Source organism: Sciurus vulgaris, assembly GCF_902686455.1.
Source record: "Sciurus vulgaris genome assembly, chromosome: 3".
In the NCBI taxonomy this organism is placed as follows: domain Eukaryota; kingdom Metazoa; phylum Chordata; class Mammalia; order Rodentia; family Sciuridae; genus Sciurus; species Sciurus vulgaris.
Window position 1 is genome coordinate 4,331,605 of NC_136463.1, and position 12,873 is coordinate 4,344,477.

Below are 12,873 nucleotides of genomic sequence, written 5' to 3' on the forward strand. Positions count from 1 at the left end.
TGTAGGCCTGAGCCTGGGGGTGCATTTCCCAGACCCTCGAGAGGTGCTTGTTTCACCTGAGAAGCTGAGCAACCTCCACAGGGCTCCTGCGAGGACCTTGCGGCCTTCGGGAACAAGAGGCTGCCAGCCGCAAACCCAGGCTGCACCCTGCCCGGGTCCCACCGATCAACCACCTCCTGCTGCTGACACCCAGCCTCTTCCAGGCCACCTGGAGAAGGAGCAGTCACCGCGCCCCACTCCCCAGGCTGTCAGCCAGGCTGCTGGGTGTGAGGCTGACCCATCCAGCCTCACAGGCCAGGGCTGGAGTGAGCGCCAGGAGACACGCAGCAGAAGACACCAGGCAGATGTCACTGGCCCTGAGCACTGCTCACCCCTCTTCCCCGATTACTGGGGGCTCTGAATGGAGGGAGCTGGTGGGACGGGGGCCTCCTCCCAGGCAGCACGTGCACACACTGTCCCTGGCCAGGACTGCCACCCACTTACAGAGGACGTGTGGGTCCACCGTGCTGGGCTGACGGGTTCCTGCCTGGGTCTGGGTGACGGCGGGTGCAGAACTCACCCACCACCATGATGTTGAACTCGAAGCCCTGCTTCATGGCCTTCCTCCGCATCTGCTCCAGGATCGAGTCAATGCCCACGTAGCCGAAGTCCGCCGGGGCCTTCTCGTTCCGCGAGGCGGGTGCCTGCTTGAGGGCGGCGTCCCTGGAGGCGTCGGCCATGGTGCCAGTGCAGCCGGGAGCCGCCTCGGGGGCTGGAGGGGAGGGCAGGTGTTGGGGTGCGACAGGGCTGAGCTCGGGTGGTCAGCCCCTGGCCCCCAGGCCCCCCACAGGCCACGTCCAGCTCTCAGCATTCTGGCCCCTCCTGTGCTGGCTGTGCCCAATGGGGCCTCCCTTGGCTCCAGGCGTCCGGCAGGGCAGTGAACACCCCGACCCCTCCCCTCAGTCTCGGGTTTGGGGCCCCTGGAGGTCCTCTGGGCAACCACAAGCCAGGGCATGCAAGAGGGACGCATTTGCTCTGTTCCTCCCCCGGAGGAGTGTCCACTCCCCGTACCCACCCATGCCCAGGGTTGGGGGGGGGCAGTGTGACCCAGGCTGCCTCTCCCTCCTCCCCAACAGCCCAGGTGACCACCCAGGTGATGGCTGGCCCTACTCGCTCCTCACACACAGGCAAGGCCCAGGACTGGCATCAGATCAGACAGACTTGTCTGCACCAGAGTCCACTCTGTGGGTCAGAGGCTGGGGCAGTGGGAGGATGCCTGAAGGTGGCCACTGGACACCCCAGGAGCTCAGAGCCAGCCGGGGTCCCAGGGCTGTTCACTGCCGACACACCCCACCCACAGGTGTGCAGGGGCCTGGCGTGCCCACCAGGGAAGACAGCCTTCTACCCCGCTTCCTGGAGCTGCCCTGGCACCCAGCTCTGGCTACCAAGTGGAGTCATCTTCGCTGACCGAGCGGGCCCAGGCTCTTCCCGCCCTCTCAGGGCATGGAGAAGCACATTCTGCCCAGTCCCTCTTCCCAGGGAGGCCCCTTTCTTCCTGGTGCACCCTGGGCTCAAAGGGAAGGACCACCTGGCCCATCTGATACCTCGTCCCCCAGGACACCAGGATACTGACCATGGGTGGCCGCGGGGGAGGCAGAGAGGGGCACAGTATCACTGCCAGGGCAGGCGAGCCGCCTTCTCCAGTGGGCCTGACCTGTGAAGCAGCAGGGGACAGGCTTCCAGGCCAGAAGGGACTGGGGCAGATCCTCCCACCTGAAATGCCGACTTGGCCACCCTGACCCACTGGCCTAAGCCCCCACGTCCCCAGCGATGTGCTCCACAGGCCGGCATGTCTCTGCGCGCTCTCCCCTGGGCTGTGGTGGGACAACCGGCTTCCCGAGTCAGCCCAGGAAGGGGTGCGGGTTGCCATCATCACAAGCAGTTACTTCCCCGACTCAGGCTCTGCTGGGCACAGAATCGACTTCGCGGAACCGAGTACACAGCAAAAGAACAGAATGCATATAAAAATGCCAGGAACTGCCATGGGGATCCACAAATCTCCATTCCCAAATATCACCCACAACAAAGGCAGATCTTGGAAGCCACGCTGCTTCCCAAGCAGCAGGCGCCAGGCTGCCTGTGCCCACCCCAGGCCAGGGACACAGCCCCACAAGGCTTCCAGGCAGGGGCTTCTGCTCCCTGCTCAGAAACGTCCTCCTGGGCTTCCAGGATCTTTAAATAAACAAAGGCACAGCGCTGCATCTGGCCCCAGAACCTGTGGCTTTGGGCTGCTTCCTGGAGACCGACGGGGGCCTGCTTGTGGGGCAGCAGTTCAGCCTCGCCCACGTGACCCAAAATTGCTTCCATCTGTCTGTGGCTCTGGGAGCCATTTTGCCCAGATCGGGGCCAGCCCCCACCCCACGGCCCCCCTCCCTGGCAGTGCGCAGGGGGAGGTGCCCCCTGAACTCTCCTGCTGCCGCGAGGAAGGGTCCCCCGGGGCTCCAGCTGGCCCCCTCCACAGGCACCAACATCCACTGCAGAAACTCAAACCAAACCAAACATCCTGCCCACCAGGGTCCCGCTGGAGAAATAATAATAAAAGCAAGAGAGAGCCCCTGCCTTCCCTCTCCTGGGGAAGTCTCTGGTCCGCACATTCCTGCAGACCCCTCCTCCGACAGCCAGAGGTGCCCGGAGAGAGCCCCTCCTCTGCACCTGCCTGGCTAGGCGGGCGCAGCGGGGAAGGCGGGGAACGCTGGCCTGCGGATACTTCCAGGAACGGCCCCTTGATCTCGAGGCTCTGGGGCAGGCTGGAGAAGTGCAGAGCCCACCCACCCACGGCCTGTGCTGGCCACCACCTGGGCCCGCATGGTGTAACACTGGCCAACGAACGTAGTAGTTGCAACTTTAGAGCTGGTGAGATCTGCTGTCTTCACCGTTCAAGGTCAGCAGAGTCGAGTGCCCTCATGGTGTGCAACTAACCTCCTCATCAGCTCCCTCCTGCAGAACTGCGACTCTCTCTCAGACCAGCAGCTCACTGCCTCCAGCCCCTGGACCCTCCCCCACTCTCCGCTACTCTTGGGAGGTGCCTAGGTGGAGATGGCACAGTCCTCTGTGTCTTTTTGAGACAGGCGCATGTCCCTTCGCAGGACATCCTTGAGGTGCATCCACGCGGAAGCACAGGCAAAACCCCCTCCGGCTGAGGCCGATGACACTCCTGGATGTAGACCGCACTTCGTTTGGCCATCTGAGTTGCCGCTGTGCACAACACTGGCTACGAAAGCTCTTGGAGACCCTGCTCCCATTCCTCTGGATCCGCACTCAGCAGTGGAGCAGAGCCGCTGGCTCACACGGCAGCTCTATTTTTAACTTTTGAGGATCTGCCACAGTGTGTTCACATGTGACTTCTAGCTTGGCGAATGGCAAGTCCAACTGAGGAACTGCATTTTAATTTAACTAATTTAAATTTAAACAGCTACTTGCCACGAATGGCAACTATACTGGCCAGAACCAAATCCTAGCCCACCCACCTCTTCACAAACTGGGGAAATGCCCCCCTACCTCCAAAACACCACTGGAAGTGGTCAGGGCAAAGAGGCCCAGACGCAACCTGTCACCCTCTGCCATGAGTGATGGATACCCGGTCTCCAAACAGACCGCGGCTCTGTGCCTGGGGATCAGGCTGCACATTTCCCAAAACCTCTCACCCTGCAAGCTCCTGGAACCCCAAGGCTGTGACTTACTCAAGGGTATCCTCAACCCCCAGCCCAGGGAGTAGCACAAAGTAACTGCTCAAGAAATATCTAGCCCAGCACAGCAGCACATGCCTGTAATCCCAGCCACTCTGGAGGCCAAGGCAGGAGGATCACAAGTTTGAGGCCAGATTCAGCAACTTAGTAAGACCCTGTTTCAAAGTAAAAATAAAAAGGGCTGGGGGTGGGGCTCAGCATGTGAGCGCCCTTCCATGGATGTGTAGATAAATGAAATGTGGCGAGTCCGTACAATGGAGCTTCACCCAGCCACAAAAAGGAAGGAAGCAGAGGCCAGTGCGATAACCTGGGTGAGCCCTGAAAACACCATTCTTGGTAGAACAAACCAGGCTTCGAGGCGCATGCCTCTGTGGGCATGCATTGTCCCACGCAGATACATCGAGAGGCAGAAAGTAGATCAGGTTGCCAGGGGCTGCGGGAGTGGAGGGGAGATAGTAACCAGTACGGAGTATGGGGCAAGAATGTTCTAGAATTAGAGGTGACGGTTGCAGGACACCATGAATAAATGTCTCTGGATGGCACACTCTGAGGGGGTGAATGGAGGGGCAGGCAGGCAATTCTAGTGGATCTGGACCTCGAGAGCCCAGCTGAGGCCCACATGCCAACACTCAGGCCCGAGGTGTTGCCAGGCAGCGTCCTGGCAATCAGCCCTGTCACCTCCCAGCAACGCCTTTGCTGGGAGATGACCAGTCGATTTTGACAATGGCTCTCTGTAGGTTCCCACTCTGAACCCAGGCCCACCTGCCACTCCCTCCGACCCTCCCTGGGCACCTGCCACTCTGTCTTTTCTCCAGAGTCCATGAGAAGAGAGGCTGCGATCAGTGAGCCCCAGGGCTCACCAAGGATGGCGGAACCGAGTCGTCCTGTAGCTGGGAGGGCTGTGGGCCACACGCCTGGCAGACGGTGTCGGGTGGAAGGAAGCTGCCGACGTGACACATTCTGGGGTCTCAGACCTCAGCCCAGCAGGCTTGCAGGGCAGACCCAAAACCAGCATCAGGGGCCGCCCTCCCGGCCCGCGCTGGTCTTGCCACTCTGCACCCCAGAACCGTCCACACGGAACATCCAGGAGCTCAGCGTGGCACCGAGCTTCACCCGCAGGGCCAAGAGCCAGTGCTACTGCCCTTGCCTCATGCCCAGGCAGGCAACCCTGCAAACCTGGGGTGGTGACCCCACCAAACACCCCACACCCTTGCTCAATAACTGCCCGCGGTGGCCAGCACGACACAAGGCCAGCCTGCCACGGACACCTGCAGGGCCAGCCAAAGGTCAGGGCCGCGGAGCACGGCACCCAGAGACAGCCTCTCATCCCCTCCGCCAGATGCCTAGGGCCTCTAAACCAAGGGCACCTGCAGCCAGCATCCTCCCACTGACCCCCTGTCCATCAGCTGTGCGACAGCCTCCTGGTTTCTGCAGCAGGCGCCCAGGAGAGACGCACTGCCTCCTGGAGATCACACCCAGGGACTGGGGTAAGGCTGCACTCAGGCCCAGGGACGGCACCCTGCCTGCCCCAGAGCACCTGCCTGTGGTTGGAACTTTACACCCCATGAACATGAGATGTTCCCTGTCCCCTGCAAAGGGACTTCTGAAAGGTGGGCAAGCCCTGAGCACAGGAAGCCAGCGTGGCAGAGTGACCAGAGCCACTGCTCCTTTCCCCCACCTCCCTGGGGCCTGCGAAGTCCTTCAAGCCCAGCTCAGCCGGGGGGAACCCACACTCTCCACTCCCAAGGGGCCCTCGCTGGGCACCTCCCCACACCCCCCCTCATTGCTCCTGTTCTGCCCGAGCTTGAGGGAGCCCAAGGGTTGGCACAAGCACCCCAGGAGGTGGACGCTTCTATCCCACGGCACAGACGGGACACTGAGCCTGAAGCGGCCCTGTCACTGACTGGGGCCGCAAGGCAGTGAGGAATGGAGCCAGGATCTGAAGGGGGCCAGCAACCCCACGGGCCAGGTGCCTGAGTTGGTGGAAAGACTGCAGTGGCCCTCGCTGCGTCTCAGTGGGCCACGCGGGGGCCTGGTGCTCAGCCCTGAGGCTGCAGGCTCTGGGCCTCACAGGCTGGGGCCAGCGGCATAGGGCTGCCAGGAGACGCTGCCCAGCTGGCTCTGCAGGCTGCAGGCTCTCCCCAGGCCTCTCCGGGGCTTTCCCATCTTGAGTTCCATGACCTCTAAGGAAAGGCGCCAGAGCGCCAAGGGCCGGCCAGGGCTCCCGCGCCCTCCGGGGATCCTGTAGCTCTCCCAGCCCGATGAGGGCAAACCCTGGTGCACCAGAAGTTCTGGACCCCAAAACAGGGGCTAAGCAGCCCCAGTCCCCTGCCAAAGCTCCCAAGGACCTATACCCCCAAGCAGACACCAAATTGTCCATCCCCATCTGAAAAGTCCACCTCAGGAGTCCACCCCAGGTCGAGCTGACAAAACCCAAAGGCCTAAGATGACTCCCCTCTTCTGGTATGAGAGAGTGGGTGGAGGGAGGAGCTGGCAGGAACCAGTTCAGGAAACAGCAATGAAGGAAAGAGAAAGGGCTGGAAACCAGACACAGGCAGAGGCAGGCAGATCCAGGGAAGGAACTGCCCTGGAACGAGAAGATAAACAAACAGCTATAAACAATAATAGGAGAAAATGATCCAGGGTCTTAGTGGACCTGGGCCACAACATTCATGTATTTTGTAAATATTTATTGCTTCCTTCCTTCCTAACAATAAACGAAAATGGCATTACAGGTGTCAGTCAACTTTCCATCACTGTGACAAAGCGCCCAAGACAAACGACGTAAAGGAGGAAAGACTTATTTGAGCTCCCAATTTCAGTCCCAGGTCAGCCAGTTCCTTTGCTCTGGGCTTGAGACAAGGCAGAGGATCATGGTGGGGTGAGTGTGGCAGAGCAGAGTTGCTCCTTTCTTGGTGGTTGGGAAGCAGAGAGAGAGACAGAAAAAGGTGGAAGGAGAAGGAGGAGCTAAGGATAGGACACGCCCCCAGCAACCTGCTTCCTCCAACCAGGCCTCACCACTTCCCAAAAGCCATTACACTATGAATCCATCCATGGGTCAACTGCTGATGAGGCAGACCCCTCAGGGTCCGGTCACTGCCCACAGGCTCTACCTCTGAACATTGAGGACCGGGCCTCTGAGGGACACCCCAGACCCAACCATGACAAGAAAGCTGCGATCAGGCTGAATGAAAGCAGAGGCCACGGGGACCGTGACGTCATTCACACACGCACACAGGTTGCTTTTTGGTTCTATTGTGGTGCTGGGGATGGAGCCCCCGGCCTGGGCCTCACACCGGGCTCCATCCCCAGACCCCGAAGTTCATGCGCTGGAATCTGCCACGCCTTCCGGATGACCCACTTCCCTTCCAGGCAGGAAGTCACAGTTGGAGGCAGTGGAGCTGGATCTGTATGTCAAGACCTTACAGGAGGAAGAGGACCCTGGGGGAAAGAACGGGGGTCACGCACACACAGGGACAGCTGAGCAGCTCAGAGGAGCCCTCTGTCTGGGAACCCCGACTTAAGAAAACCAGCTTGGCCTAAGGAGAACAGGATGGAATCGGGTTATCTCTGGTCACCTCAGCACTTCACCATCAGCACACTCAAAGTAGTCCTGTGTCCCCAGCTGGAGGACAGGGAGCACGAAACGGCGGAAACTCAAAGGCAAGAGAGGAAGTCCGAGAAGCGCGGGGGAAAGAGGACAGGCTCAGGCTCCGGTCAGCGGGGCTGCGTCCCCAGGCCCAGGAGGGCCCCGGGGCTGTGGTGGCAGCAGGGCTTTGGAACCAGGCTCTGATCTCATCTCCTCGACTCTGCTTGTCGCTGAGCCGCGTCCCTGTTGACTACCCGAGCCACCCCGAGCTGCTCATAAATGTCACAAGGGACTTCCTGTTCTCTTCTAAAGATGGAAACACTGAATATAAACGAGCAAATTTTGCAAATTTGCACAGGCAGGGATGGGGCCGAATTTTAAAAGCACACGTGGCTCGTCCTCTCTGATAAGTAACTCCGCCTCCACCGAGTTACACTTGGCGCTTTGTTCAGGGCGGAGGGGTCTCCTGGAGTCTGGTTAAGGGCTGAGATGCCAGACATGGAAGCCTCTGCCCTCCCGCCTGAGAGGGCTTGGAAATCCACACGGAGGCCCCAGAGAATCGGGATCTGCAGATGCAGAAGGCTGGCCCAGTTGGGGACTTCCAACAAAATGAGTGACGTGGTTTCAGGAGCCGTTCTCCTTCTGGGGAGCTGAGCAGCAGTGTGGAAAAGCTCAAGCGCCTGGGGCCAGTGACTTCGCGGGAACCCGGAGGGACAGGGTGGCCAGGCTGTCCTCACACGACTCTTCCTCTGTTCAGGGGCCCAAGGCACCCCACCGTCCCTGCTAATGCTACCCGGCAAGACGGCCCCTGCTTGTCCTCCCACCAAGCCTCTCTTTTCCATCACAAGGAATCTCGAGGACCCTGCAGTTCCGCCAAGACCGTTGCAACTGGCCCCGTCCACAAAGCCAAATTTGGACCAAGTCCAAGGCGCTGCCCCGCCCCCTCCGGGGAGCCACTTCATCTGCAGGCGCCTCCTCCTCTCTGCCAGCGGTTCACGGGCTCAGCCTATTGAGACATCAATCTCCGGTCGGGCAGGCTGCAACCTGCAAGCCACCCTCCTTCACTTCCTCAAAAGTCACAGAGGCCGCGGAGGAGCCCTCGACTTCCTGTGTCAGGGGATCTACTTCGTCTTCCACCGCCCCCACCCTGGTCTGCAGCTGGGGCAGGATGGAAACGCCTCCCCTCACCCAGGGAACGGGAATTCCAAGCGGCAGCTGCGCCCCCCCCAAGCACACCCAAGGTCCAGCCCCCACCAGGGCAACGGTCCTTCCAAAGAGGCTGCCGTCCAGAGGTTCTGCTGGCTCTTGTCAAATGCCTGCGAAGTTCAGAAAAGAAGAGTTCTCTGCCGGAAACGAGGCAACTGGCCATTTGTTACAGGGTGGAATTTCCTCTTATCAGGGATGTCCCCCTGGCGGAGGGGGCCGGAGCCCCGCCTCCCTCTCCCCAGACCCTTCTCCTATCAGCCCGCTGTCAGCAGACAGCACACCAGAACTCCCTGGTGACACACGGGCAAGGCACCCTCAACTTATGAAACTGTTAGAAATGACAGAATGTAGACCAGGGTCTGAAGGGCACAGCTGTGGGTCCCCTGCCAGGAACTCAGCAGAACAGGGCCTTTCCCCAACGATACCAAGCAAGTCCCTTCTGCACAGACCATCCCACACTGCCCGAGGCCTCCTGAGGCCCAGCTCCTGCGGGAGAGATGCAGGGGGCTGAAAGCAGGACCTGGGGGCCAGGCAGGGAGGGGCCAGTGGGAGCCAAAGACCCCTCAAGGGGGGAGAAAGAGCCTCATACAAGCTTCTGACTGTATCAGAGGGTCCAGGAAGGTGGGGGAGGGGATGGGAGGAGGGGGGAGGGGATGGGGAGGGAGGGGTCACCGGTCAGGCGGTGAAGGGGAGTGGTTCTCTCCCACCCCAGGGCAGGGCTGGGGAGGTCTAGAAACACTGAGCTGTGGTGCTGCCACCAGCCTGGGAACCTGCATTCCTCATACGGCTCTCTCAGGCTCAGCCTTGCAGGCAGCCCACCTGGACTGTGCCCACCTCACAGCTGGGCTGCTCAGCTCCCGGCGTGGGTGAAAGGCCCTTGCCCCACGCCACTCCAGCCCCCTCAAGGGGAGCCAGTCAGTCAGTGGCTGGGCCACAGAGGCTTCGTGAATGCCTAGGAGGCATTTCCCAAGCACAGAGCTCAGCACGTTCAAAGGCTTGGAGGTAAGGATGGGGAGGATGTGCAGGCAGGTGAGTGGGAAGGTGGGAGGGTAGTCAAATGAATGAGTGGACCGGGGGCCAGCCAGGCAGATGAGGGGATAGATGTGGCAGTGGGTACGTGGACGTGTGGATGGAGGGAGGGGGATGGGTGGACGGCTGAGTGGGTGGACAGGCAGCCTACCCAAGGAATCTCGGAAACACACACACACCCCTTTACCCAGGCTCTCCCCGGGTGTGCCTGGGCAGCTGCCTGGGTACCGTGCGGTCATGTGCTTCCGTCACCTCTGGAATGCCCAGGAGACAGCGCATCCTCACGCCCGAGCCAGGTGTGGCGACCCCACCTTGGCGTGAAGTTCAGATGCGCCTCTGGATCTGAGGATCTGGCCAGATGGAGCCACGAGTCTTCCGGGGTGGCGTACACAGGTCACACCTTCCCCAGGCCCCAGGAAACGCACACCTGACCACCCAAGCTTTCCTCTCCCCAGATCTCCACTTGGCTTTGTGCTGACTCCTGCTCCTCTGGCCCGGCAGAGGCAGGCCCAGCCCCTCGATGGACACTCTCCAGGCTGACTTCAGCCTCCCTGGGTGTTTGAAGCCAGCTTCTCCACTGGACCCACACACCAACGCCAGCCTGACAGCTCCAGAGTGCACTGTGGCCATTCCCAAGGCCCCACCGTGCCCGGCCCTGTCCTGGTCAAAGGAACATGGGAAAGGCGCCTGGAACTGAGCCTGTCCCACACGGAGCCCTGGCCCCAGACCCATCTGCCGTCTACCACCTCCAGCCATGAGTGATGACAGCGGGCATCCAGGGCAATCTTGGCCCTCCCTTGCCATCACCCCAATCCAGTGCCCCACCCCAGTCCCTCACTTGCTGCCCCCACCCTGACCCAGTCTCTCCAGAGGACTTCCTGGTGCTCTGGTGTTAGATATTTAAACTAGGGTGACCCTTTCCCTCCTTGGTACTGTGACTGATGTCCACCATGCCTGGGCAGCAGAATCCTGGGCTCCAGAATCCTGTTCTGCCACTGATATGCTGTATGACCCTGAGCCAGTAACCCGACTTCTCTGTGCCTCTGTGTTCTCCTGTGGAAATGGGACAGTAAGTGTCTGGTAAGATTCCTGGACCCAGTGAGACGTTTACCAAGGGAGTAGCACTGAGCGGGCACAGCCAACGCCCACGATTAGTAAGATGCCCCACCCTGTGCGCTCTCCAGACCCGCAAGTGCGCAGCCTCCCTGGTTCCCTCTCAGCTCTTCAAACGGCCCAGAACATTCTCTTCCCTGCTGCTCCTGGGAACTCCTCTTGCCTTCCCAGGGCCGCTCACCCAGGCCTCTGTTCCACGGCCCTGCTCAGCGAGTGACCGCGTGTTACTCGGCCGCCCCCGCTGGGTGCAGCGCCTGGTTTGTCTGCGGAGCACAAAGCCTTACACACCCCAGACGCCCACCAGGACGCTGCGAATGACGGGCTGGTCAGCTGGCTGCCCTTGGCTCTGCACCGCCCTTCCCAGGGCATCCCAGGTGCTGCCTGCTCCCTCCCTGGCCTGCGGGCGGGGGTGCTGGCCAGTGTCCTTTCCCACGGCTGCCCCGTGAGTGGCAGCCATGTAAATGAGATGCTAACAATTTCCGGTTTCCATCATCTGCTGGAGCCGCAGAGGAAGGGGGAAGGGGGAAGGATGGAAGGGCTTCCCGGGTCGCCTGGAGTGGGGCCCAGTTAGGAACCTGTTCAGGAAATGGCCGGGCGGAGACGGGGCAGCCTGGCGGGGCGCAGGGGCCTCCCGGGCTGCCTCCCTCACCGCCCCAGCACCTCCTGGGAGGGGCACCACCTGGAGCTGGTTCCTCCAAGACATGGTGTTTTCACACCAGCCCACACTCAGGAGCGGGGCACACCTGGCACAGGGGACCCACCGGGGGAGACACCGCCAGGGCCCTGTGGAAACCCCTGCGTCCACCGCGTCCCGACCTGCACGCTGCTCAGCCACAAGCAGGCAGGCCGGGCGAGAGGCCGTGGACGCGGGTGGCCCCCGCACTGCGGTTCCACGGCTCACATCCACCGAGGGGCACCAGGCCCGCCTCAGAGGCCACGTCCCTACGGTAACTAGCCCAAAGTACAGGACGGCAAACACCACAGTGGTCCCTGTGACTCTGGGACCCCGCAGCCCTCCGCGGCGCACCCCTCCACCCTCGGCCGCTGCTTCCTCCTCCAAGGACCAGCCCATCCTGCGTTTACCTATGGTGGGATCCAAGCAGCCACGGAGAACCTGCCGGCCTCCTTCCACTTGCTGGCAATGGTGGCCTGGCTGGATTTGCAGTCAGTGCAGGAACCTGAGGCCCTGGGAGGGTGGGAGCCTGTCCCCTCCCAGGCCCCCTCCAGCCCTGGCTCCGGGAAGGAGCCACATTCATATGGTAATTTATCCCAGGAACAAGGAGGCCCAGGAGGGGGAGGGGCCGGTGGCCTTCTTGAGGCTGTGCCCAGTGGGCCTTCCAAGTTGGCTGTAGTCTTGGGTCCCTGAAGAGGACACAGCAGGACAGAGCCCACGAAGGCGGACCACGGAGGGCTAGCTGAGGGGGAGAGGGGCTAGCCAAGGGAGAGAGGGGGTTTAAAGCAACAGTGAGCTCTTATTTCTTCTACAGTTTGCCTTTTGTGTGTGATGCAGAACATTCCAGCAACGCTGTAGCAGGGTGCCCGGCCTGGGAGACCTGCAGGCCGCCCCACCCCCTCCTGCACTCACACCCTCCCCCAGGAAGGCGGCTTCTGCCCTGGACTGAGGCAGGCCTGGGGGAAGCAGTCAGGAAAGTCACTGCACGGCCCTACCCAAACCCACCCACCCTACTTCCTGTCTCACACTGCAATCAGCCCGCCCACCTGCGCCCACCATGCCTGTCCGTCTCCTGCAGAGAACACACACAACCTCCCACTTCCCCTTTCTGACGTGGTCTGCCCTGAGCAGGCAGAAGCAGCTGGAAGTCAGCGGCAGGACCCCACTGCAGACCCCAAGGGCGGCTCCTCACCCCCCACCTGCATCCCAAGTCATCCGTGAGCAAATTCGCCCTATTCCAGTGAGCTCACGAAGAGAAAAAGGGACCTTGGCTTGCTGGGGTTAGGGTGTCCTCAGGAGCGAACGTTAGAGAGACAGCTACAATTGAAGAGAAATGAAAACCAGGAGACAGAGAAGCACAACCATGAACCTGGCTGACGGCATCCTTCCCCCGACACATGGTGTAGAGGCGCCTGTGCTCAACTGGACCCAGAGCTGCCCCAGGGCAGCAAACCTGGGTCCATGCGAAGTCCACGCCAAGACCATGCGCTGAGCTCAGGGCAGCTCAGGGATGACGGCCAGCGGCCATCGCCTGAGGG

General features: G+C 61.2%; 1 protein-coding gene across 10 annotated transcripts in view; it reads right to left on the minus strand.

The window, feature by feature from the left end:
- SEPTIN9 (septin 9) overlaps positions 1 to 12,873 on the minus strand; it is a 144,839-nt gene that overhangs the window by 8,644 nt on the left and 123,322 nt on the right. For all 10 annotated transcript variants that reach the window (XM_079134191.1, XM_079134189.1, XM_079134182.1 and 7 more), the window contains one exon: positions 560 to 751. In XM_079134191.1, coding sequence (XP_078990317.1) covers positions 560 to 751 — 192 coding nt within the window. The remainder of the gene's footprint in view (positions 1 to 559; positions 752 to 12,873) is intronic.